Here is a 26,204-nt window from a genome sequence, read left to right on the forward strand (position 1 = left end):
ATGCCTCACGGCCTGCCGGCCAATCGCGGCGCGCTTTGTTGCGGGGGCGCGGCACGCGCGGAGGCCCCGTTCAAGATGGCGGACGACAGTGAGACAGCAGTGAGGCGGCCACCGGCGAGGACTTCGCGGCCGGCGGCGGAGGAGAACGACCACGAGCATTGCAGCGACTGCGAGAACGAGGCGGAGCATGGCTCCAACCGGGGGTGAGCGGCGGCCGGGACCGCGTGCCACGGCGGCGGCCGGGCCCATTGAGGCGAGGAACGGCCGGGAAGTGAGAGGCGCCCCGCCCCTTGCCTGCGCTGATTGGTCACTGGGCAGCGTCCCGGGCAGCGATTGGTCGAGGCGCCTGTCAGTCTGGCGGGGGGGCGGTGCCGCTGGCGCCCATTCACACCCGCTGCGGGAGCGTGTCCGAAGCTCAGCCGGGTCGGGCGCGGCCGCGGCGTGGATGGGTGACGGCCGCGGTGCTGCGGTGCTGCCGGGGTGGGTCCGGAGCGCCTTTTTGGGGCAGAAATGAGCGCATTTAGCAGCTCTTCCTGGCTGTGCATTAGGGTGTGTCACCCCGCATTCCCTGTGCCCTCCCGCAGGAGCCTCAGCCCACTCGTGGCATCTCCATCCCCGCGGTGCCACCCAGGGTGGTGGCACGGTGGTGACACGCTGCTGTGCGGAGCGTGTGGCATCCCCGGAATAATCGCGGCGTTCCGCACACTCACGCCGTCGTTATCCTAAACACAGCGCAGGGTTTTGCAAAGCTCTGCCTACATTGTCTCGTGGTCGGAGCCTGCAGGGGAATGGAATGGTGGAATAACAACAACACAGGCAGCCAGGCAGGTCCTTATCTCAGCAGGAATGCTTAACGTAGCACCCTCATTACTCAGTGCCTTAATTAATACAGTGCAGAGCTGCCTCACCATGCTGGGATTTGGGGGAGAGGCTCTGTCCCCGTTCCTGCTGGGAATCCAACACCAACGTGTGGCTTTGCAGAGGTTCTTGCAGTTTTCACTTTGATTTTTCTGCACCTCCCTGGGCTCCTCCTGCTCTCCTGGTGCTGCTTCCCCACCATTCTCCCTCCAATCCTGCCTGCCCAGGACCCAAAAGTGAATAAAAGGTCACCCAAGAAATATCACAGAGGCTTTTTTTTCTGACAGCACAGCTGCCCATTTATATTTCATTTGCCTCCCGGGTGTGGCACCGTGTCTCACTTTAATCTCTTTAGCTGTGCTTGGGGGAGATTTTTATTTTCTTTGCCTCTGACATGATTAGGTTTGTGCAAGCCAGAGCTGAGCACAGGAGACAGGGTGCTCAATCACTGCTGCAGCAGTTCCTCATGCCCTTTGCCAGGAAAAGGTGTTTTCTGGAGCCCTCCTTGGGATCCTGGGCACCAAGAGGAGCTGGGAGTATCCACTAGGAAATAATTTGGGAAATAACACCAAAATTGTGGCTGATGGGCACATAAGGAGCGTGAAACAGGGAGGTTTTTCTCTGGAAAACCCCCAAAAAGCACCAGGGAGAGACCAAGTGGTGGGAAGGAGGATGGATTTCTTACAGGCATTAATTGTGTTTATTCCATAGCATCCATTCCATTGCAGCAGGGTGTGGGAGTGTTTCCTGTCACCCCAGTGCCACTGTCCCCAAAACCAGGGCAAGGGAAGAGCTTTGAGCTGCTGAGCCTCACTCAGAGCCCTTCCTATGCCTGGGACTCACTGGATTTTGGCCCTGAGGTTTAAAACATAAAAGTATTCCTCAGTGAAAGCAACACTTCCTTTCCTTTTAAGGACAGGAAAGAGGAATTGAGTTTCAGGCAGGGAAGTGGCTGCTCTGTTCTCTGCTGTGCCTATCCAAGTTGATTTTCCAAAGAAAATAATCCCACTTGGTTATTTTTTAATATTTCCTTTTGTGTGGAGGGAGCTTCTGCTGTGGAGGATTTATTCCCTGGTTCTGGAAGGGCATGGGGTTTGTCACCTCCCAGGCAGTGGTGACAGCAAGATTAGCAGTGTCCCAATCCCCTGAAACTGCTCCAGGCTGGAAGGGTTTGGGAGTGCCCCCGTGTGAGGGGACAGAGGGGTTTTAGCCACAAGAAAAGGTTCCTGGAGCAGGCACTGGTGGCCATCTGAGCTCTGCCATCTGCAGATCCTCCCTAACGAGATTTCAGAGATTACACCCTAAGCACGCTGCCTGATTAGCCCCTGGCGTGGCAGGAGGATTTTCCATCCCCTAAATACAGAGCAGGGATCTCCTCTGACACTTGCAGCCTCCCACCAGGCTCAGGGAGCTGCCCCAAACTGGATTTGTTCCCTCCCTGAGCTTTGGGAGCAGCCAGGGATGGATGAGTGGGTGCTGAGCACCAGTTTGGTATTACTGGGTGAGCCTGGTGTTTTCCAGTTTGGCATTACTGGGTGAGCCTGGTGTTTCCCAGTTTGGTACTGGGTGAGCCTGGTGTTTCCCAGTTTGGTACTGGGTCAGCCTGGTGTTTCCCAGTTTGGTATTACTGGGTGAGCCTGGTGTTTCCCAGTTTGGTATTACTGGGTGAGCCTGGTGTTTCCCAATTTGATACTGGGTGAGCCTGGTGTTTTCCAGTTTGGTATTACTGGGTGAGCCTGGTGTTTCCCAGTTTGGTATTACTGGGTGAGCCTGGTGTTTCCCAGTTTGGTATTACTGGGTGAGCCTGGTGTTTCCCAGTTTGGTATTACTGGGTGAGCCTGGTGTTTCCCAGTTTGGTATTACTGGGTGAGCCTGGTGTTTCCCAGTTTGTTATTACTGGGTGAGCCTGGTGTTTTCCAGTTTGATACTGGGTGAGTCTGGTGTTTCCCAGTTTGGTACTGGGTGAGCCTGGTGTTTTCCAGTTTGGTATTACTGGGTGAGCCTGGTGTTTCCCAGTTTGGTATTACTGGGTGAGCCTGGTGTTTTCCAGTTTGATACTGGGTGAGCCTGGTGTTTCCCAGTTTGATACTGGGTGAGCCTGGTGTTTCCCAGTTTGATACTGGGTGAGCCTGGTGTTTCCCAGTTTGGTACTGGGTGAGTCTGGTGTTTTCCTGCCTCTAGAAAGGCTGAGTCAATCTAAGCAGGTCTCACCCTGACCAAGCCTGGTTGCTGTCTTTAAAAGCTCCCAAAAATCAATTTTCAAGATCACTCAGGTCACAGGAGTTGTTTCTGGGCAGTGTTTGGTGCTGGAGCCTTTGCAGACACCTGGAACCAGAAAAGGAGGGATTGGAGTAGTGACGATGGTGGTGGGGATGCCTTTCCCAAGAGAAGGGAAAAGTTTTCCTTAACCAGAAAAAGAGCCCATGGTGATCCCTCAGGGAGCTGGGAGATGTTTGCAGCTTTGCCTTTGTCCTGCTGCAAAGGGATTTGGGAGGGAAAAAGGCCTTAAATGCAGCTGGGAAGGCTGTGGGATTTGGGATGTGGGATGTGGGATTTGGGATGTGGGATGTGGGATTTGGGATGTGGGATGTGGGATTTGGGATGTGGGATTTGGGATGTGGGATTTAGGATGTGGGATGTGGGATTTAGGATGTGGGATTTAGGATGTGGGATGCACCTCACCCCTCCTGAGGATGAAACTCCTCCAGCCCTCTCAGCTTTGCCAGGCCAGCTGCAGATTTTGGGTGGTGATGGTTTGTCCCACACATTGTCATTAATTTGGGGAGTATCTGGGTGGTGTAGCTACCTTGGAAAAAGAAGATATTTGCTTTCCTAAATAGATTTAAAATAAAAAATACCTGTAACTGTTGCTTCTCTGGGTGCAGTGAGTGGGAAGTTTGGGTTTTCCAGCATTTTCCAGCTGGTGCCTCCTCTGCCAGGTTGGTTTTCATCTCCTGGCCATGCCACCTGCAATGCCAAACCTCATGGCACCTTCTGGCACCCTGATTTCTTCCAGCTCGTAGATTAGGGAGGAATTTTCTCCGAGCTTTCACCTGCCTGCTTGGGCTGAGCTCATTAGCACCAAGCTGGGAGTTGGCAGCTCTGATTTCTGAAGCAAAGCAATGCTGACAGAGGATGAGGAGAGCATTTTGTCTGTCCCAGCATCCCAAGGTGCAGGTGAGCTGGGAATTTGTGTCCTACCCCTTTGGAAGGGACAATTTCAGTGTCAGCCCTTGGGGTGTGCTCAGGAATTCTCCTGGTGCTGTCAGAATTGCTGGGAAATGGTTGGGATGTGTTTATTGCAGCTCCAAGGTGGCTTTGCTCATGCCAGGACTTCAGAGTGGCCAGGATTTGCCTGTGCTGCTCCCCTGAGAGTTCAAGAAGTGACATTTGTCACTGAAATCAGTCGTGGTGTCATTGCTGCTCTGCCATGTCCAAGCTGCATCTCCCAGGTGGGGGCAAAGCCCTTTCCTGGCAGTGGAGGGAAGGTGAGATTGCCCCCAGGGATGCTGGACCTTGGGGCTCCTGCTCCTCTCCTTCGTGTTCTTCTGGAGAAAAGGGGGTTTATCTTCACCCCCTTTGGTGGAGCAGCTTGCCCTGAACCTCTGCTTGTTCCACACACCAGGAATGCTCCATCTGCAGGTGTCCCTTCCATCTCCTGTCCCTTCCATCTCTTGGTGTCCCTTCCATCTCCAGGTGCCCCTTTGTCCCTTCCATCTCCCGGTGTCCCATCCATCTCCTGATGTTCCTTTCATCAGCAGGTGTCCCTTCCATCTCCTGGTTTCCCTTCCATGTCCAGGTGTCCCTTCCATCCATCTCCAGGTATCCCTTCCACTTCTAGGTGCTTCTTCCATCTCCTGGTGTCCCCTCCGTCTCCTGATGTCCCTTTCATCTCCAGGTGTCCCTTCCACTTCTAGGTGTCCCTTCCACTTCTAGGTGTCCCTTCCATGTCCTGGTGTCCCCTCCATCTCCTGATGTCCCTTCTATCTCCAGGTGTCCCTTCCACTTCTAGGTGCTTCTTCCACCTCCAGGTGTCCCTTTTATCTCCAGGAGTCCCATCCATCTCCAGGTGTCCCTTCCATCTCCAGGTGTCCCTTCCATCTCCTGATTTCCCTTTTATCTCCAGGTGTCCCTTCCATCCATCTGTGTCCGGTTTATCTCGGCTGTTTGTGAGGCCTGGAAAGGCCCGGGGTGGCCTTGGGGCAGCCGCGTATCGAAGGACGAGAAGAGGCTTCAGTTCTTCTTTTGGTTTTTATGTTTATTAATTGTTTATCTAAAAGATTTTCTTTCAGCCGAACAAAGATCTGCTCAGCAGTCAGCCATGGGCACACTGTCTGCCCTCCCGGGCAGCCACGTATCTTTATACCCTTTGCTACGTATACAATATTTATCATTTTTCCCCAATACCATCTATTCTTATAACTCGGTGCACTCTCAGTAATAACCAATCCAAAAATGCCACCGTGGCCAAAGAAGATGGAGGAGAGGAGGAAGAAGAAGGAGGACAGGACACACCCCAATTCCTCCATCTTACTCCTCTAAACCCCCCTGTACATAAATCCTAAACCTTGTGTCTCACTCTCTAATTAACCAATCCCTTCACCATTCACCCGGTGAAGCCCTCATCCTTGTCGTCTCCTGTGTAGGACCAAAGTCCAGCCACCAGACACTTCTGGCAACATTCCAGGAGTCCCAAGCCCCCCAAGGGTCTCGGTGGCTCAGCACCTCAGGACTGAGATCTTGAGATCCGACACATCTGCAGGTGTCCCTTCCATCTCCAGGTATCCCTTCCCTCTCCTGATGTCCCTTCCACGTCCAGGTGTCCCTTCCACGTCCAGGTGTCCCTTCCATGTCCAGGTGTCCCTTCCATCCACCTCCAGGTGTCCCTTCCATCTCCAGGTGTCCCTTCCATCTCCTGATTTCACTTTATCTCCAGGTGTCCCTTCCACGTCCAGGTGTCCCTTCCATGTGTCCCTTTCACTTCCTGGTGTCCCTTCCATCTCCTCATGTCCCTTCCCTCTCCAGCTGTCCCTTCCACCTCCTGGTGTCCAATCTCCAGGTGTCCCTTCCATCCATCTCCAGCTGTCCCTTCCACCTCCTGGTGTCCAATCTCCAGGTGTCCCTTCCATCCACCTCCAGCTGTCCCTTCCACCTCCTGGTGTCCAATCTCCAGGTGTCCCTTCCATCCATCTCCAGGTGTCCCACACAGGCTCTGCTGATGGATGAGGATCCTTTTCCCCAGCCCAGCAGCTCCGTGTCCTGCAAACCCTTCTCTGCTCCCCATCATGTTGGCTTTCTATTCCACATCCCATTTCATCCCTCCAAAACCATTTCTCCATCCACTTTTCCCCAGTTTCATAACCTTGCACAGAGTGCTTGGGTTGGAAGGGACCTTGAAGATCATCCAGGCAGGGACACCTTCCAAGCTCTGTTTTCCTCCCTGAAATAAATAATTGGATGCTGCTCCAACATATTTTCCAACACATTTTTTTCTTTTTTTTTTTTCCCTTCTCCACCATTTTCACCACTATTTTGTGTTTGTAAAGACATCAAACTGTGTTTTTGTGGGGGGATTCCAGGTTGGTACCTCTGGGCAGGTCAGATCTGTGGGGTTGCTCTGTTTTGGGGTGCAAGGAGGGGAACACCTGTGCTGTGTCTCAGAGGCTCCCAGCTCCCCCATAATGTTGAATATCCTGTGTCAGATCATTCCATTCAGGATCACAAGATCATCATCATGAGTTGCCCTCTGCCATGCTGGGAGCAGGAACCTTTCTTGGGTTTTGGCATCAGGATGGCAAACAAAGCCAGGCTTAGTGAGGGGAAAAACTGGAACAAAATCCAGGCTCAGTGAGGGGAAAAACTGGAACAAAATCCAGGCTCAGTGAGGGGAAAAACTGGATCAAAACCCAGGCTCAGTGAGGGGACAAAACTGGATCAAAACCCAGGCTCAGTGAGGGGAAAAACTGGAACAAAATCCAGAATCAGGGAGGGGACAAAACTGGAACAAAACTTAGGCTTAGTGAGGGGACAAAACTGGAACAAAATCCAGGCTCAGTGAGGGGAAAAACTGGAACAAAACTCAGGCTTAGTGAGGGGACAAAACTGGAACAAAATCCAGGCTCAGTGAGGAGAAAAACTGGATCAAAATCCAGGCTCAGTGAGGAGACAAAACTGGAACAAAACTCAGGATCAGTGAGGGAAAAAACTGGATCAAAATCCGGGCTCAGTGAGGGGACAAAACTGGATCAAAATCCAGGATCAGTGAGGGGACAAAACTGGAACAAAATCCAGGCTCAGTGAGGAGAAAAACTGGAACAAAATCCAGGCTCAGTGAGGAGAAAAACTGGAACAAAATCCAGGCTCAGTGAGGGGAAAAACTGGAACAAAATCCAGGCTTAGTGAGGGGAAAAACTGGAACAAAATCCAGTCTCAGTGAGGGGACAAAACTGGATCAAAATCCAGGATCAGGGAGGGGACAAAACTGGATCAAAATCCAGAATCATGGAGGGGACAAAACTGGAACAAAATCCAGGCTCAGTGAGGGGAAAACTGGAACAAAATCCGGGCTCAGTGAGGGGACAAATCTGGAATACAAGCCAGGCTCAGTGAGGGGTTTCACACCAGCAGCTGTTTGGGGAGGATGATGATGATGATGATGATGAGATGATGATGATGATGATGATGATGATGTGGGTGTCCAGGGCCGCCCTGCAGCTCTGGAAGGAGCAGCTGTGCCCTGCTGTGGGCACTTCCCACCTTGTTCTCCCAGAAATTTGCTCCTCGCTCTCAATTTTCCAACAATATTGTGATTTCCCAGTGAACAGCTTCACCTCTGCAGGTGAGGTGACATTGGCACAGTGTCACCACCTCTCTGTGGTGCCCGAGCCTGCTCTGGGACCTCATCCCTGGGGCTGGACCTGTGTTTTGTGCTTCCACATCCATCCTTGGGCTTGGAAAAGAGGAAAAAGCCAAAGCTGAGCACCCCAGCACTCCCCAGGGTGGGTTTGGGCACAGGTGGCAGAGCAGGGATGGGGTCACCTGCAGCACAGGGCACTGTCCCCACTGTCCCCACTGTCCCCACTGTCCCAGCACACCTGTGTTGGTGCTGTCCCTTTTTGGGGGCTCCCAGGGATTTCTGTGCACAGAATATTCCCCTTCCTGGACACTTGCACTCAGCAGGAGCCTGCATTTTCTTTAGAGTGCCTCAAAAACCAAAAAATGTTGTCCCAGAAGAAAAACCCCAAAGCTCCAATGATGTTTCTTTTGTTCCTCAGGGGCCTGAGTCCAGCAAATGACAGTGGAGCCAAAAAGAAGAAAAAGAAACCCAAAAGGAAGAAAGAGAAGGGAGGAGGAGACCAGGCTGACCAGGCTCAGGACCAGCCAGTGAAGGTGAGCACCCCTTCCCACAATCCCAGCCCCATCCCAAACCCCTCCAGTGTTACCTAGGCCAAGGAAAGAATTCCCAGCTCTGGTTTTTGGCACTTGGTTGCTCAAAAAACTTCAGATTAAAGTGATTTCTCCATGTGTGGAGATTCTTGTTGGTGCAGAAGGTGTTTGCAGAGCCCTCCAGGGATAATCTCAGCCAGTTCCAGGTTCAGACTTGCACCTCCAAGTTACCCTTCCCATTCAGCAGCTGCTGTCACAGGCAGGAGCTGCCACTGCCAGGTGAGTCCTGCCCTCAGCAGCACAGAGGGGACATCTGCTGGTGTTGATTTTTTGCTTGATGATCCCAAAAACAGGCTCAGGACCAGCCAGTGAAGGTGAGCACCCCTTCCCACAATCCCAGCCCCATCTCAAACCCCTCCAGTGTTACCTAGGCCAAGGAAAGAATTCCCAGCTCTGCTTTTTGGCACTTGGTTGCTCAAAAAACATCAGATTTAGGGTGATTTCTCCATGTGTGGGGATTCCTGTTGGTGCAGAAGGTGTTTGCAGAGCCCTCCAGGGATAATCTCAGCCAGTTCCAGGGTCAGACTTGCACCTCCAGGTTATTCTTCCCAGACTCACACTGCCAGGTGAGTCCTGCCCTCAGCAGCACAGAGGGGACATCTGCTGGTGTTGATTTTTTGCTTGATGATCCCAAGAACAGCAGCTGGGGAGAGCAGGGTCTGTTTTATCCCTCTGGGCTTTGCCTGATCCTGTCCAGCAGTCAGGGATTCAGGAATGGGACACACAGGGTTTGTCCCTCTGGTCCTGTGGCAGAGGACACACATCAGCACAGGCTGTTTTCTGTCCAAATATTTTGAATATTTTGTCCATCTGACACTGCAGAGCTTTAAATTTGGGCTTTGTGTTTTTCAAATTAAATTCCTCAGGGATCAGAGAGGAGCTGGGTTGGGAATTCAGTGCAGAGCCGTCCACCCTGAGGAAGAGGAGGATGAAAGTGGCTTTCATTTGACTCAACCTCTCTGCCTTGTCCCAGTCCCTGGTGTCCAGGGACTCCTCTGGAAGCTGCAGTTTGTGGAGGGAGGAGGCTGAGCAGGGAGAGAAAAGCCACTGAAAGCATCTCAAGTGCTGGGTGTGGGCTGATCCATCTGTCTGTGCAGGGTGGCAGGTGGGGAATTTGCTCCTGGGACTCACAGCACCCACTTCAAGCATTTTTCAGAAAATTTTGCCATCACCTTTGTCCTGGGAGTGCTTGGAACCAGATCTAGGTGAGGGCTGGTGAAAGGATTCATATCAAGGATTGAGGATGGGAAAGGAGGTTCCTGCCTGCTCTCCATGACAGGATCAGCTCCAAATTCCCCTGATGAGGAGCCCTGCTGGCTCACCTGACTCATTTTGTCTTTCTGTGCCCTCAGGTGAACTCTTTACCTGCTGAGAGGATCCAGGAGATTCAAAAAGCCATCGAGCTCTTCTCTGTAGGTCAGGGACCTGCCAAAACCATGGAGGAAGCCAGCAAGAGGAGCTACCAGTTCTGGGACACACAGCCAGTGCCCAAGTTAGGTATGTGCAGCCCCTCAGTGTCCTGTGGGCCCTGGGGGAGGCCCTGTGGTCCCCAGGAAGCCCTCAGAGAAGGCTGGAGATGCTGATCTGTGGCCACCAGGTGAGTCCCTGCCTGGCCTGGGCTTCAAAGGCACCAAAACCACTTCCCCACCATTCATCAAGGTGAGTGGGGAGGGTCTGAAGAGCTGTGCAAGCATTTCAGGGGGTACAGAGGGACAAGGAACCCCTTCAGACACCTCACCTGATGCTTCCTGCATTTTTGTATCCCTTAATCCCAGTCCTGGTCTGGGTCTCAAATCACCCAGAGCAATGTCCTGGGTCCCAAAAGGTCTCCTCCAGCCAGGTCTCAGAAGCTCCAGGAGATTTATTTCACACCCAAGATAGCTCAGCTACCTCAGAAAGCATCAAATCATCAGCATGGCTTCTGTGGTAGTGTTGGAAACAAAAAGTTTTTATAATAAAAGGCAAAATAACAAAACTCTTTAAAGAGAAAAACCAATCCAGGTGCAAGAGATTCTTGCTGCTGGTAAAACACCTCACAAAAGCAATTTAGTTCCTTTGTTCTCTTCTTTTTCTAGTGAATTGCTCAGGCAGGATTTTTTGGCTCCTGTCCAGTTGGCCATCCTTAAGATTGAGGTGAAGTCCCCCGGGTCCTATGAGGTGTCTTTTTCATTAATTGAGGAAAGAAACTTCTGAGCTTTTTTCCTTTTTAAGCAGACAAAAGACACTTTTGTCACTCTGTCAACAAGGGCCACACTCCTACAGAAGTTCTCTGCTGTGTGAGGCCTCCACAACACCTCAGTCTCACATCTCCACCCCTGCAGTGGCACACAGGGATTGTCATTGTCACCTCACCCACCCAGCCTGGGATGTGACAATGGGCAGGGAATCAAAACTTGCAGGGCCAGGCTGGAGCCCCCTGGGTGACCAAACCCAGCCACAGCTGCATCCTCCAGCTCCAGCTTTCCCTTCATTGGTTTGTGTCCCTTCTACTGCAGTGTTTGACTCCCATTCCATGTTGTCCACACCATTTTTTGAGGCTTTTTTGGGTCTCAAAAACTTTCCTGGGAGCACCAATCTCAGAGCTTCAGACTTGCTGCTCTTCAGGATTCCCCTTTAGGATTTTCCTTCCCTCTCCTCATCTGCATCCCCCAGAGCTCAGGGGAACTAGAGACTGAGTCTAAGCCCACAGTTTTCTAGATTTATCCAAAACTTGTCATGGCTTCAGACTTGCTGCTCTTCAGGATTTCCCTTCATGAGTTGTGATGGTGTTCACAGGAGTCTAAGGATGAGGGAAGAGATGAGGATCTGACTCCATGTTTCAGAAGGCTGATTTATTATTTTATTATATATATTACATTAAAACTATACTAAAAGAATAGAAGAAAGGATTTCCTCAGAAGGCCGGCTAAGAATAGAATAATAAGGAATGATAACAAAGGTTTGTGGCTCAGACTCTGTCAGAGCCAGCTGGGCTGTGATTGGCCATTAATTAGAAACAACACGGGCCAATCAAAGATCTACCTGTTGCATCCCACAGCAGCAGATAACCATTGTTTACATTTTGTTCCTGAGGCCTCTCAGCTTCTCAGGAGGAAAAATCCTAAGGAAAGGATTTTTCATAAAAGATGTCTGTGACAATGAGTTTGTATCCCTTTTGCTGCAGGTGCAGTGTTTGATTCCCATTCCATGTTGTCCACACCACTTTTTTGAGCCTTTTTTGGGTCTCAAAACTTTTCTGGGAGCACCAATCTTGGCAGCACCACAGACAAAACTTGGGTACAGAGGGCTGGGGAGATCCCTGTCCCATGAGGGGGCTCCCAGTGAAATGCTGGGATTGTGGGGATGGGGAAGGATCAGGGAGCTGGAGGATGCAGCTGTGGCTGGGTTTGGTCACCCAGGGGGCTCCAGCCTGGCCCTGGAAGTTTTGATTCCCTGCCCATTGTCACATGCCAGGCTGGGTGGGTGAGGTGACAATCCCTGTGTGCCACTGCAGGGGTGGAGATGTGAGACTGAGGTGTTGTGGAAGCCTCACACAGCAGAGAACTTCTGTAGGAGTGTGGCCCTTGTTGACAGAGTGACAAAAGTGTCTTTTGTCTGCTTAAAAAGGAAAAAAGCTCAGAAGTTTCTTTCTTCATCATAGGACCTGGGGGACTTCACCTCAAACCTAAGGATAACCAATTGGACAGGAGCCAAAAAGTCCTGCCTGAGCAATTTACCAGAAAAAAGAAGAGAACAAAGGAACTAAATTGCTTTTGTGAGGTGTTTTACCAGCAGCAAGAACCTCTTGGACCTGGCTCAGGTTTTCTCTGTAAAGAGTTTTGCTATTTTGCCTTTTATTATAAAAATTTTTTGTTTCCAATGGTGCCACAGAAGCCATGCTGATGATTTGATGCTTTCTGAGGTAGCTGAGCTATCTTGGGTGTGAAATAGATCTCCAGAAGCTTCTGAGACCTGGCTGGAGGAGACCTTTTGGGACCCAGCACATTCCTCTGGCTGCCCTGGAGGACTCCAGACTCTGACAGGGGGCTCAGAGACCTTGGCACAGAGTCAAAAACACCTGTACCTTCAATTTTAACCCATGGAAACAACAAACTCCTCACACACAACTTTGTGTGAGGAGTTACAAGCCACAAGAGTTTGAGTAGAATGATAGTTAATATGTCACAAGGTGAAAAAGTAGAATTTTGGGGTTTTACAATGGGGGTTCAAGAGGCAAGATGGAGGAATCTGGGCATGTCCTGTCCTTCTCCTTTTCTTGTCCTCCATCCTCTGCTGTGATGGTGGCACTTCTGGATTGGTTTAGAGTAGAAGCTCACTATCTAACATAGGTGATAGGTATTGGGAAATTATTGTAAATAAAGTACAGGTAGTTTTTAGTATAAAAAGTTAGCGCCACCCCGAGGGCAGTCACCGTGTCACAACCTGACCTCAGCAGGTCAGAGAAAGAATGAAGTAGATTAAATAAACCTTGAAAAGCAGAACTGATGAATTTCGACTTCTTTGGTCACAGGGCTGGGAAAAAGAGACTTTAACACCTCAGGGGTCATCTCAACCACAGAAACTCGAGGGAGACCCCTATTTCAAATTTCTTCATGTCTCCCTGCTCTGTCCTACAGGAGAAGTGGTGAACACCCACGGCCCAGTGGAGCCAGACAAGGACAACATCCGCCAGGAGCCCTACACCCTGCCCCAGGGCTTCACCTGGGACGCCCTGGACCTGGGGGACAGAGGTGTGGTGAGTACAGGCAGCTCAGCACATTCATTCTGGGGTGTTTTGGGTGGCAGCTCAATGCTTGGGCTGTAGGAGATGGTTTTGGGGATGGAAATGTGTCCTTCAGCACAGCAGGTGTGGCTCTGTCACAGCTTGGGCTTGCATGGGTCAGGCAGCTCAGCATTGCTCCACACATGGTTCCTGATCCTTCCCCACAATCCCAGGCAGCTCAGCACATTCATTTTGGAGTGTTTTGGGTGGCAGCTCAATCCTTGGGCTGTAGGAGATGGTTTTGGGGATGGAAATGTGTCCTTCAGCACAGCAGGTGACTCTGTGGGTTGGATGAGTCTGACTCCCCCCACTGCATTTCCATCCCACACTGGCAGCTTGGCCTGGTTTTTCCAAGGGGATATAAGGATTCCTGAAGCCTGGAGTTCTGTGAGAACCCCTTTTAGAGCATGTCCCACCTCCATGGGAGGTGACACAGGGTTTATTTACCTCACCACCAGCCTCCTCCTATGTACTGTCACAAAACTCCCTCCAGTCACAATACTCTCATTCAACCTCACCCTCATTAAACCCTGCACTCCTAACTATCCTGGCTATCCTCTCAGCAGCCCTGGGAGGCTGAATAGGACTCAACCAAACACAAATCTGAAAAATCCCAGCCTTTTGTTCCATCTCCCACCTAGGCTGAATAGCAATCATTATCATCTACAACCTTTAACTCACCCTCCTCAACTTCTACCTATAACTATAATAACTGCAGCTGTTTTCCTCACCCTAAACACAACCAAAGCCCTAAAGCTATCTACCCTAATAACTGCATGGACCAAATTCTGTGTCCTGCTGTTCCCCTGCTCTGTGTGACACCGCTCCACTGCAGCAGGGGCATGGCTGCACATGGTGCCCCAGTGCTGTGGCCACACATTAAATGTTCAGAGTCCTGTCTGGGGGTGAATAACTCCTGGATATAAGGATTCCTGAAGCCTGGAATTCTGTGAGAACCCCTTTTAGAGCATGTTCCACCTCCATGGGAGGTGACATAGGGCTTACCTCACCACCAGCCTCCTCCTATGTACTGTTACAAAACTCCCTCCAATCACACTACTCTCATTAAACCTCACCCTCATTAAACCCTGCACTCCTAATTATCCTGGCTATGCTCTCAGCAGCCCTTTGAGGATGAACAGGACTCAACCAAACACAAATCAGAAAAATCCTAGCCTTTTGTTCCATCTCCCACCTAGGCTGAATAGCAATCATTATCATGTGCAACCCTAAACTCACCCTTCTCAACTTCTACCTATAACTATAATAACTGCAGCTGTTTTCCTCACCCTAAACACAACCAAAGCCCTAAAGCTATCTACCCTAATAACTGCATGAACCAGAATTCTGTGTCCTGCTGCTGCCCTGCTCTGTGTGACACCGCTCCACTGCAGCAGGGGCATGGCTGCACATGGTGCCCCAGTGCTGTGGCCACACATTAAACGTTCAGAGTCCTGTCTGGGGGTGAATAAACTCCTTAACCTGAGTGTTCTGTGCTTCAGCTGAAGGAGCTGTACACTCTGCTCAACGAGAACTACGTGGAGGATGATGACAACATGTTCCGCTTCGATTACTCGCCCGAGTTCCTGCTGTGGTGAGTGGCAGCAGCACTGCAGAGCAGGGCTGAGGGGTGCTGACAGGCCTGATCCCCCTGACTGAGCTGCAGCTGCCTTTGCTTCTGCCATCTCCCTTCTTGCCGAAATGTCCCTTCCCCATCTGTCACTGTGGACGGTGTCCCAGGGACGCGGTGAGTGGGGCTGTCACCCAGCCCTGCCTGCCTCTGGCTCCTTGGAGATGTGGGAGCTTAAAAGTGGATTTTTCTCCTCTTTGGTTTGATCCTTTAAGTGTTTGTGAAAATCCCAGCAGCTCCTCAGTGCCCTGGAGCTGTGGGATGAAGGCAACTGCCAGAAATTACCCTTGGAGTCCTGCTGCTGTTTCCTCAGGGTGTTCCTAAATCCAGGAACAGATTTCCTCTTGTGTCCCTAGTGAGGACTGGCTGTGGGGTGCAGGAATTGTCCTGGATGATCCCTACAGTCCTTGTCACATCCCTGTCACTCTGTCATCCTCTTGCTGGCCAGCAGGACTTGGGGTGTCCCAGGGCAGGGTGGGAGGCAGGAGCAGGTACCCCAGGGACCGTGGGTGTGTCCTGAGGTGTGTCCCCTCCCCAGGGCACTGCGTCCTCCAGGCTGGCTGCCCCAGTGGCACTGTGGGGTCCGAGTGGTGTCCAGCAAGAAGCTGGTGGGATTTATCAGCGCCATTCCAGCCACCATCCACATCTATGACACGTGAGTGCTGCTGCATTGCTCATCCTGCCCCTTGCTGGGGCTCCAGGAGTGCTCAGGGGCTCTGGCTCCATTGTCTTCCCCAGCAAACACCTGCACCCTTCAGCTTTGGAGGTGTTTTGCTGCTTGGAGGGGAAGGTGGGGGATATTTAAGGGATATTTAAGGGTTGGCAGGGAGGTTCTGGGCAGTTAACCATTGTGAAGGCTGTTTTCCTCAATGAGGTGGATTAACTTAGGGCTTACAGAAATCTTCCAGGGATGGAGGATGGAGATGTAAAATCATAGAATATCCTGAGCTGGAATGGATCTCTAAGGATCATCCAGCTCCTAGCCCTGTACAGGGCAGCCCAGCAATCCACGCTGTCCCTGAGAGCATTGTCCAAACTCTCCTGCAGCTCTGGCAGCCTTGGGGCTCTGACCATTCCCTGGGCAGTGTCCAGCCACCCTCTGGGGAAAGAACCTTTCCCTAATATTCAACCTGACCCTCCCCTGACCCAGATTCAGACCATTTTCCCTGAGAACCCCTGGGTGACAGCTTAAGGGAGGGTTCTCCAAAACCCCTGCCCGTTCCTTGAGGTGTTGATTCCTCATTTCCTTGAAGGGGTTTGGAGGTTGCCCAGGGTGTTGGTCTGACCCTCCCAGGTCAGAACAGTCAGTCCTCATGCTCTGCATTGTTTCTTCCCCAAGAGAGAAGAAGATGGTGGAGATAAACTTCCTGTGTGTGCACAAAAAGCTGCGCTCCAAACGGGTGGCTCCGGTTCTGATCCGTGAGATCACCAGGAGGGTGCATCTAGAGGGAATCTTCCAGGCTGTTTACACTGCAGGAGTGGTGCTGCCAAAGCCTGTGGGGACTTGCAGGTGAGTGTCTGTGGCTCTCCCAAGATTTCTGTCTGCAGATCTTCCCTCTGTGGCCAGTGTGGGATTGCCCAGGACAGGGGAGTGTGATCCCAGCCCAGGTTTCTCCTCCCAGGATTAAATGCAGTGGCTTTGCTGAAGCTGCTCATGTAACACAGGAGAGGAGGCTTTGGCAGCAGAATCACTTCAGAACTGTTGGGGAAGATGAAACAGGAAAGCTTTATAAATATGATTGTCTGGCAAAAGATCTTGAGAATATGGAAACTGTAAGTGAGATTGAAATGAAAGCAAGCTTTGAGATCCCTCAGTTACTGAACAACTGGAAAACAATGGTGTGGCCAGCTGAAGGTGATGAAACACCCTCTGCTTGCAGACAGGCCCAAGGGTCAGAGCAGACCCCACTAGTTTAGCAGAAGGGGCCCAAAGAGGAGTTTGTAGGGTTTAAAATGTAACACAGGATGGTAATGTAATGATTCTTATAGGCTGTATGTAAATGCTACAGGATCTGTATCTTGTACTAGATTGGTTAGTGAGAATCAGAATATTCAAACCGGAAGAAGATTTATTGTATTGCAATGGGAATTTCACTCTCTCACCCTTTTACTCTCTCACCCTCTCACCCTCTCTCCCCCTCTCTTCTCTCAGCCTGCTCTGAGCTGTGGCTGCAGCTCCCAGCAGGGCCCTGCACCCAGGCCCTTTGCAATAAACCCCAAATTCCACAGCCTGGCTGCAGAGATCTCTCCTCTCCATCCATCCCCACCATCCTACCCCCATCACTCCTACAAGAACCATGTTGCTCTCTGTGGGGAGCTGCTGCCCTGATATTCTCCCTTGCCCCTGCAGCCACCCCGCTGCCCCAGTACAAGTTTCCCAGTGCCAGTTTGTTTCTGCAGGTACTGGCACCGCTCCCTGAACCCTCGGAAACTCATCGAGGTCAAGTTCTCCCACCTGAGCAGGAACATGACTATGCAAAGAACCACGAAGCTGTACCGCCTGCCCGAGGTGGGTGACAGCCAGACACAGCTCAGGGCTTGCTCCTCCCTGGGCAAAACACACAAAGGAGGTCGAGGTCAGGTCCTCTGCCTGCAGACTCAGGGTTTGCTCCATGTAGTAAATGGCTCTGTCAAGCTGTTGTGCTTTATTTAATCTTGATGTATTTTTGCCTGGGTACCTGCATTTTAAGGGCAAATTCTTGCAGTTAGAGGAGCCTGGGAGGTTTTGTTTGCTGGTGAGTCACAGCCTGTCGTTCTGGTAAAACAAGCAGGCAGATGTGACAGCCTTCATCTGTCCAAACACAACCTCAGTGTGACCTTGGATCAAGTTAGTCCCTCATTCCTCAGTCACACTGATCAGTTCTGGCACTGCAGTTGTCCTGCTGGGGAAGTTCCCCAGCTGGAGATGGAAGAGAAAGAAGCAAACTGCATTAAAATTGCCGCCACCTTCCCTGACCTTGTTGGCTCCTTTCTGTCCCCCCTTTGGGGTGGAAAGTGCTGCTTTCAAGCTGGGCAGCTCCCAGCTCCTGCCTCCCACAGCCCACAGATAGCAGTTGCTGGGCTGGAGCTACTGGTTTTTGCACAGAAACTCAGCCCCAGAGCAGATCTGGGCTTGCTGAGCCATCCCAACCCTAAATTAGTAATTGAGGCCAACTGGGAATTACATCTTGTGGAGCCTGGGACTCATCTCCCAGCCTGTGCCTGCTGTGAGCGGGAACAGGACCCTGAGGGAAGCACAGTTTGTGTTGTTAGTGGGTAGGAGCACTTCCAGTGGGACCTGACCTGGCACCTGGGGCTTTGGGGCGTGCTGTGCTCTCCGTGATCTTTGCCATCAGTGTCACAGCAGATCACATCCATCCTGGGCTGGGGGGCTGGAAATGGGCTGATCTCAGCACAGAGTGTCTCTGTGCTGCTCGTTAGAGAGCCCTTGGGTGATGAAAACCACTGTGCAAGCAACAAAACAACTTGTCCCACTTGCTGCAGACTCCCAAGACTCCTGGCCTGCGGCCCATGGAGCACAAGGACATCCCTGCTGTGCACAAGCTCTTGACTGAGTACCTGAAGCAGTTCCACCTGACCCCTGTGATGAGCAGAGAGGAGGTGGAGCACTGGTTTGTACCTCAGGAGAACATCATCGACACCTTTGTGGTGGAGGTGAGGGCAGCAGCACCATGGGAGGGGTGTTCTCCTGGGATTTGGTCTCTGCTGGAGCTGTGGGAGCCAGCAGGGAGCAGCTCCTTGGCTCTCCAGGATGGGAATTGGCTGCAGGTGGTGCCTCCATGCTGGGCCTGGGTGTCCTTGCAGCCACCACTCCAGCTGGGAGAGCCTCTGAGGCCCTGGGCAGGTTTTATCCCAGCCTGACGTGTCATGGGTGGTGTTTTCAGGGTCCTCTGTGGCAGGGAGGAAATGATGAATGTGACTCCATGTTCTTAGAAGGCTAATTTATTATTATATTATATTACATTACATTGTATTACATTATATTGAATCTTATCATATAATCTCATGCTATATCATCTCATACTATAATATATATCATATATCACATATAAATTATATCCTATTATGTCATATTATATTACATTACATTACATTTCATTATATTACATGATATTATATTACATTATATTGTATCTTATATAATCTCATACTGCATCATCTCATACTGTACTATATCATACTATACTATATAATATATATAATATATAAATGATATTATATAATTATATTATTTTATATAATACTATATCATATAATATATAATGCTACATTTATATTATATATTATATTATATTATATTATATTATATTATATTATATTATATTATATTATATTATATTATATTATATTATATTATATTATATTATATTATATTATATTATATTATATTATTATATTATGCTATATTATGCTATATTATGCTATATTATGCTATACTAAAACTTTACTAAAGAATAGAGTAAAGGATACTTACCAAAGGTTTAACAAGGTAATAATGAAAAACCTGTGACTCTCTCCAGAGTCCCAACACAGCTGTGCTGTGATTGGTCATTAAGTCAAAACAATTGACATGAAACCAATCAAACATCCACCTGGGTGATAAAAAAAATCTCCAAACCACATTCCAAGGCAGCAAAACACAGGAGAAGCAATCAGATAATTATTGTTTTCCTTTTTCTCTGAGGCTTCTCAGCTTCCCAGGAGAAGACTTCTGGGCAAAGATGATTTTTCAGAAAATATCACAGTGACAGTCACGATGTCACTTCTGCCTTCCAGAGTGCCCCAGGAGAGGTGACAGACTTCCTGAGCTTTTACACCCTGCCCTCCACCATCATGAACCACCCGACTCACAAGAGCCTGAAAGCTGCTTATTCCTTCTACAACGTCCACACCAAGACGCCTCTCATCGACCTCATGAGCGACGCGCTCATCCTCGCCAAGTCGGTGAGTGCTGCCCTGAGCCCTTCCCTGAGCCACACCTGGGGCAGCTGAGGGGTGTTTTGTAAAGCTTTCACTCCATTTTCAGCCTCATGTGAAGGGTGAGACAATACAGATGTTAGAATTCACGCCATCACGATTAGAAGCCAAATATTTCCTAATTATGTTATAAGTGTATTTTGGCCTAGCAGCTTTTGCCACACTGTGCTGTAAATGCCTTAAAGCCAATCATCTAAAATTGCCCTCAAAGCCTTCTGTCAGGCTTTGAAAATTCTTACAAATCCATTTTTCCCACAGGTGAGGGATGCAGGGATGGGCTGGCACTGTGGGACATTGGGCAGCTCACTGCAGGCTGGCCACCCTTGGGTTGTGGGAAGGGCTTGATCCCAGCTCTATAAAGATCCAAATCCAAAAGGATCTGCCACCCAGGAGAGGATGCTGGGGTACCTTGAACCTTCCAGCTTGTGGTGTTACTCATGTCCTACAGCAGTCTGTAGTGGCTGGATTGAGGGGGAGAACACCAAGGTGTTACAATTCACACCATCACAATCAGAAGCCAACTATTTCCTAATTACAATAAACTATAAGTGTTTCTTGGCCTATCAGCTTTTTACCATGCTGTAAATGCCTTAAAACAAATCGCCCCAAATTACCCTCAATTTGTTGAGCCTCAAAGCCTTCTGTCAGGCTTTGAAAATTCTTACAAATCCATTTTTCCCACAGGTGAGGGATGCAGGGATGGGATAGCACCATGCAACATTGGGCAGCTCACAGTAAACTCACTGCAGGCTGGCCACCCTTGGGTTGTGGGAAGGGCTTGATCCCAGCTCTATAAAAATCCGAATCCAAAAAGATCTGCCACCCAGGAGAGGATGCTGGGGTACCTTGAACCTTCCAGCTTGTGGTGTTACTCATGTCCTACAGCAAAGAGTTGGATTGAGGATGAGAACACCAAAAGCTCTTCCCTTTTTCTGGGATTCAAAGCCAGGCAGGAAAGGGGGCCAGGCTGCTCACACAGGTGGGAGGAACTCCCCAGCACTAAAGCAGGAACTGATGGCTTCATGTCTCCCTGTGCAGAAAGGATTTGACGTCTTCAATGCACTGGATCTCATGGAGAACAAAACCTTCCTGGAGAAGCTGAAGTTTGGAATCGGGGATGGGAACCTGCAGTATTACCTGTACAATTGGAAGTGTCCCAGCATGGCACCAGAGAAGGTCAGTGCTGTGAGGAGGGGGCTTGTCCCCTCAGCCCTGGGGACAGGGGTTTGCTGTCACCTCAGCATTCCAGCCCAGCCCTGCAGTGTCACACACAGGGATGGGGGATCCCTCTGTCATCTGTGCCTGCAGAGTGTGTCCCTGGGGAAAAGCCCCTCCACACTCATCTTCCAAAGCCAATTTTATTCCTGGACTAGTGCAGGTTCAGTCCTTCGCACCAGTTCTTTCCCACTAAGGAAGGAGGCCAGGCACAGAGGGCTGCAGGGTGACAGATGTGACACCAAGGGTTGTGACAGGCACCTGTGATCCCTCGTGGGTGTCACTGTGTCCTGGTGGGCTGGGAGGAGCAGCCACCTGTGACCGTGTTCACAGGGGTTCTTGGATGAGGGAAGAGACAAAGATCTGACTCCATGTTTCAGAAGGTTTGATTTATTATTTTATGATATATATTCTATTAAAACTATACTAAAAGTATAGAAGAAAGGATTTCATCAGAAGGCTGGCTAAGAATAGAAAAAGAAAGAATGATAACAAAGGTTTATATCTCAGACAGAGAGTCTGAGCCAGCTGACTGTGATTGGTCATTAATTAGAAACAACCACATGAGACCAATCACAGATGCACCTGTTGCATTCCACAGCAGCAGATAACCATTGTTCACATTTTGTTCCTGAGGTTTTTCAGCTTCTCAGGAGGAAAAATCCCAAGGAAAGGATTTTTCATAAAAGATGTTTGTGGCAGCCACCCCTCTGGAGAGAGCAGGCAGGCTGGAGCAGCCCTTGTGACAAAGGAGCTGAGGCACAGGATCCCAGGATGTCATTTGTCCCCAGGGCCAGCAGCCTGTTCCCCCCAGAGCTGTGCTGGCTCCCCACCTGCCTGCTCTGGGCCATTCTGAGGCAGCCCCTGCTTGCTGCTGTCCCTCCACACCAGGGATGTGATTCAGCACCTTGCAGACCAGAATCTGCCCAGCTACATCACAGCTAATGAATGCCTTAACAGCTAATTAATGCCTTGATGGCAGTCACAGGGCTTTGGTTCCCTGGTGTGAAGCCAGGCCTGTCCCTGGGCACAAGCCCTGTGCCCTAAACTAGCCTCACCTGCCTGCTCTTAGGAAGCCCCAGGAGGTTCCCTGGAGGTGCCCAGCCTGGCCTTGGGCACTGCCAGGGATCCAGGGGCAGCCACAGCTGCTCTGGGCACCCTGGGCCAGGGCCCCACCTCCCAGGGAGGAATTCATCCCAATATCCCATCCATCCCTGCCCTCTGGCAGTGGGAAGCCATTCCCCCTTGTCCTATCACTCCAGGTCCTTGTCCAAAGTCCCTCTTTGGCAGTGAAAGGGGCTCTGAGGCCTCCCTGCAGCCTTCTCCAGGCTGAACAACCTCCCAGCAGGGATGTTCATCCCTCTCCTCACCAGGAGCTGGGAAACGCCCCTGGCTCATGAATCAACACTGTCTCATAACCTGATGGGGCTTGTCACACCCCAAACATTGGTCACCTCCCCAGATCAGAGCTGGGCAGGACCTGTGTGCCCACTCAGCCACAAACCCAGGGCTCTGCTGCTCTCAAACACCCCAAAACCAGTGGGGAAACCTGTGATGGTGTTCACAGGGCTCTGAGGATGAGGGAAGAGATGAGGATCTGACTCCATGTTTCAGAAGGCTTGATTTATTATTTTATGATATATATTCTATTAAAACTATACTAAAAGAATAGAAGAAAGTTTTCATCAGAAGGCTGGCTAAGAATAGAAAAGGAAAGAATGATAACAAAGGATTGTGGCTTGGACAGAGAGTCATTCATTTCAAATATCTGAGACCAATCCCAGATGCACCTGTTGCATTCCACAGCAGCAGATAATCAATGTTTACATTTTGTTCCTGAGGCTTTTCAGCTTCTCAGGAGGAAAAATCCTAAGGAAATGATTTTTCATAAAAGATGTGCGTGACAGTGCTGTAGATGGGGCTGTGGTTTGATGATTTGAGATGCTAAAGGGGAAGGAATTGCTGGAGCTGCAGGTAAACCAGCTGGAGGAACTTAGGGCTGGCTAAAGTGCCACATCCAGAGCAGCATTTTTTAATCCAGCACTGTGGAATTTCCATATGGATTTTCCATAAAAGATGTGTGTGACAGAAACCAACACAGGCAGCACCGAGCTGGGTACGGAGCAGAGGGCACCTCCCGAGCCCAATTTCTGTCCTGATGAGCCCAATTTCTGTCCTGATCCCCACTTCCAGGTTGGATTGGTGCTGCAGTAAGGGAGCCCTTGCCAGGAGAGCGTGGAGGAGCCGGGCCTGAGGAGGTGCTGCCCTCATCCTTTCTGCCAAAGCCGGAGCCATGCCAGGAGAGAGGGGCACCAGAGCCCCCCTGCTGCTGCCAGCCTCCTCCTTGTTTGATTTAACTGCATCCTCCTAAAGACATGATCAAGGGAATGTAACTGCTGAAACTAAATCATGATTGGCATATAATGGATTTAACGGGTGAATAATAAAAGTATATATTATATATATTTTAAAATCTTTCCTGTTCCCAACTGCCATGAGTTACATTCAGCTGCTGGAGGTCACCACTGGCCTGCTGGACTGGGACTTTTTTTTCTCCTTTGGGACAGCTGAGGTTGATGCTGATGGTGGCTGCTGGTCAAAACCCTCCTGCCTGCCCCGAGGGTGCTTCAGGCTCTTTGCCCCAGGTTTGCTCCTGACTCTGACAGGGGGAGATTCCTTTCCAAGGGCTATTTGTGCAAGAGATGCCTTGTCCCACCTCCTGCCCAGCCACAGAGACTCCAACCCTTCCTGCTGGATGGATCCAGGGGGGTTCAGCTCCAGGCACACCCTGCTCTGCTCCTGGGGCTGCTTCCCCTCAGCCTCCCCATGGGGATGCTCCACTGCCACAGCCTCTCTGCTCAGCTGCTTTTCTCTGGAAGCATGGAAATCTGGACTCTCCATTGGCATCATCCTCCCCGGTGTCACCTCGTGCTGTGTGGGACCCTCTGAGAGAAAGGAAACGTTGTCATGGCAACCCTCCATCCCATCCAGGAGTGCCAGGACATCCTCCTGCCATGTCCTGAGCCCAGAGCTCCGAGCTGCTCCTGCCTGCCCAGCCAAAGGTTTCCAAAGCTGCACACCAAGGCCAAGACCCCGTCTATGCACTGTCACACCTCCCTGTGCTGCCGTGTCCCTGTCACGTCCCGTGGCACCATGGACCCTGTGGGGTCATTCTGGACCTGTGGGGCCTCAGAGGGGACCAGGAGCCCATCACACCCCCCTGGCAGTGCCATCACACCCCCTGCTCGGGGTCCTGTGTCACCTATGCAAGTACCTCTGTGTCCCCCCTGTGTGTCCCTGCTGTCCTGGCTGTGGGTGGGGGACCCTCCCCTTGTCCCCATGGCTGCTCCAATGAATCCCCCCAGCTCCCTGCTGGTCTGGGGGTGGGCTCAGCCCTGATCCAGCCACGATGGGCCCCGGAAGGTGACAGGGACACTGGGACAGGCTCTGTTAAAATAAAACCTTTATTCCACTGGCTTGATCCCAGGGCTGTAAATCTGTGCCAGAGCTTGGCAGTGTGTCCCCACCTGGGCACAATGGAGTGTGTGGTGGCAGGGTCCCCTCAGGGCCTCCAGGGTGATGGTGGCACCATCCTTGCACCCCAAACGTGGCCAAAGCTGGTGAGATTTGCTGGTTGTTGTCACCCATGCCACCCCCGTGGGGCTGTGCTGGTTCTTGGCCCAATCCTGGTTGTCACAGCATCTCTGTCCCCTCAAGGACAGGAGTGGGACACCAGTGGGTGGCACCGGGTAGGGGAGCCACAGACTGGGTGAGCAGTGTCCTCAGGCTGTCCCCACTCATGGAGGAGCCTATTGTCCCCCCCACAGCCACAATGTCCCCCTGGGCACCTCCATGGGGACACCAGGCTGTCCCTCCTGTGCTCCCCACAGCCACAATGTCCCTCCATGGGGACACCAGGCTGTCCCTCCTGTGCACCCACACAGCCACAATGTCCCCATGGGCACCTCAGGGACACCAGGCTGTCCCTCCTGTGCACCCACACAGCCACAATGTCCCTCATGGGGACACCAGGCTGTCCCTCCTGTGCTCCCCACAGCCACAATGTTCCCCTGGCACCTCCTTGGGGACACCAGGCTGTCCCTCCTGTGCTCCCCACAGCCACAATGTCCCTCCATGGGGACACCAGGCTGTCCCTCCTGTGTTCCCTCACAGCCACGATGTCCCTTCATGGGGACACCAGGCTGTCCCTCCTGTGCTCCCCACAGCCACGATGTCCCTTCATGGGGACACCAGGCTGTCCCTCCTGTGCTCCCCACAGCCACAATGTCCCTTCATGAGGACACCAGGCTGTCCCTCCTGTGCTCCCCACAGCCACAATGTCCCCATGGGCACCTCAGGGACACCAGGCTGTCCCTCCTGTGCTCCCTCACAGGCTCTTGGCTCGAACGTGCACGAACAGCGTGGCAGGGGCCAGGGAGGTGCCGTCCTTGGAGAGCAGGTGGATGTGGCGGTACCCTGGGGACACACAGGGGGCTCAGCCCGTGCCAGGGGCTGTCCCCGTGTCCCCCCGGGGTGACGCCTGCCCCCACCTTGGCGCATGCTGGGCAGGGGCAGCGTGAACTGCCCCACGAAGTCGTTGCAGGAGGTGCTGTCGTAATCTTCCACCACGAACCGCACCAGGGCCAGCTCGGGCACCCGCACCTGGAACCGCAGCGTCTCCTCCCAGCGCGGGTTGAAACCTGAGGCACCGGCAGGGGGCTGGGTGGGGCCACCGGGACCGGCAGGAGCCCCGGGCACTGCCCCTGCCCCGCTGAGCTGCCCTGCTGCCCTGGGGATGTGGGGATGGGGCCACAATGGGGCGTAGTGGGGAAATGGGGGTCACATTGGGGCTGTACTGGGGGAATGGGGGTCATACTGGGGCTGTGGTGGGGGAATGGGGGTCATACTGGGGCTACAAGGGGGTGTGCTGGGGAAAAGGGGGTCATACTGGGGCTGTGGTGGGGTGTACTGGGGGAATTGGAGGTCATACTGGGGCTGTACTGGGGAAAAGGGGGTTATACTGGGGCCATTGTGGGGTACACTGGGAAGAATGGGGGTCATACTGGGGCTGTACTGGGGGAAAGGAGGTCATACTGGGGGCCAGAATGGAGTGTACTGGGGGAAAGGGGGTCATACTGGGGCTGTACTGGGGAAAAGGGGGCCATACTGGGGCTGTACTGGGGAAAAGGGGGTTATACTGGTGCCATGATGGGTTATGCTGGGGAAAATGGGGCCAAACTGGTGCTGGACTGGGTTATACTGGGAGAATGGGGGTTGTACAGTGACTGTGGTGGAGCAGACTGGAGGGGTGGGATC

At 51.6% G+C, this 26,204-nt stretch overlaps 2 protein-coding genes across 5 annotated transcripts in view; one reads left to right on the top strand and one right to left on the bottom strand.

Annotated features, from left to right (window-relative positions):
• Positions 1-24,364, top strand: NMT1 (N-myristoyltransferase 1). The gene is made up of 12 exons (XM_074557421.1): positions 1-203; positions 8,133-8,247; positions 9,657-9,801; positions 12,921-13,039; positions 14,569-14,660; positions 15,235-15,351; positions 16,036-16,206; positions 17,097-17,205; positions 18,180-18,350; positions 19,473-19,640; positions 20,712-20,849; positions 23,082-24,364. Exons 1-12 carry the CDS (start codon positions 1-3, stop codon positions 23,100-23,102), a joined length of 1,569 nt encoding a protein of 522 aa, XP_074413522.1. The 3' UTR covers positions 23,103-24,364.
• Positions 24,335-26,204, bottom strand: part of PLCD3 (phospholipase C delta 3) — a 16,714-nt gene continuing 14,844 nt past the window's right edge. For 2 of the 4 annotated variants that reach the window (XM_074557418.1, XM_074557417.1), the window contains exons 15-16: positions 25,439-25,550; positions 24,335-25,364 (exon numbers count right to left, since the gene is read on the bottom strand). In XM_074557418.1, coding sequence (XP_074413519.1) covers positions 25,181-25,364; positions 25,439-25,550 — 296 coding nt within the window. In that variant the 3' untranslated portion in view covers positions 24,335-25,180. Of the gene's footprint in view, positions 25,365-25,438; positions 25,589-26,204 lie in introns of all 4 variants that reach the window. The other 2 variants (XM_074557420.1, XM_074557419.1) reach the window with 1 other exon arrangement.

The sequence above is a fragment of the Zonotrichia albicollis genome, chromosome 23 (genome assembly GCF_047830755.1).
Source record: "Zonotrichia albicollis isolate bZonAlb1 chromosome 23, bZonAlb1.hap1, whole genome shotgun sequence".
Taxonomy (NCBI): Eukaryota; Metazoa; Chordata; class Aves; order Passeriformes; family Passerellidae; genus Zonotrichia; species Zonotrichia albicollis.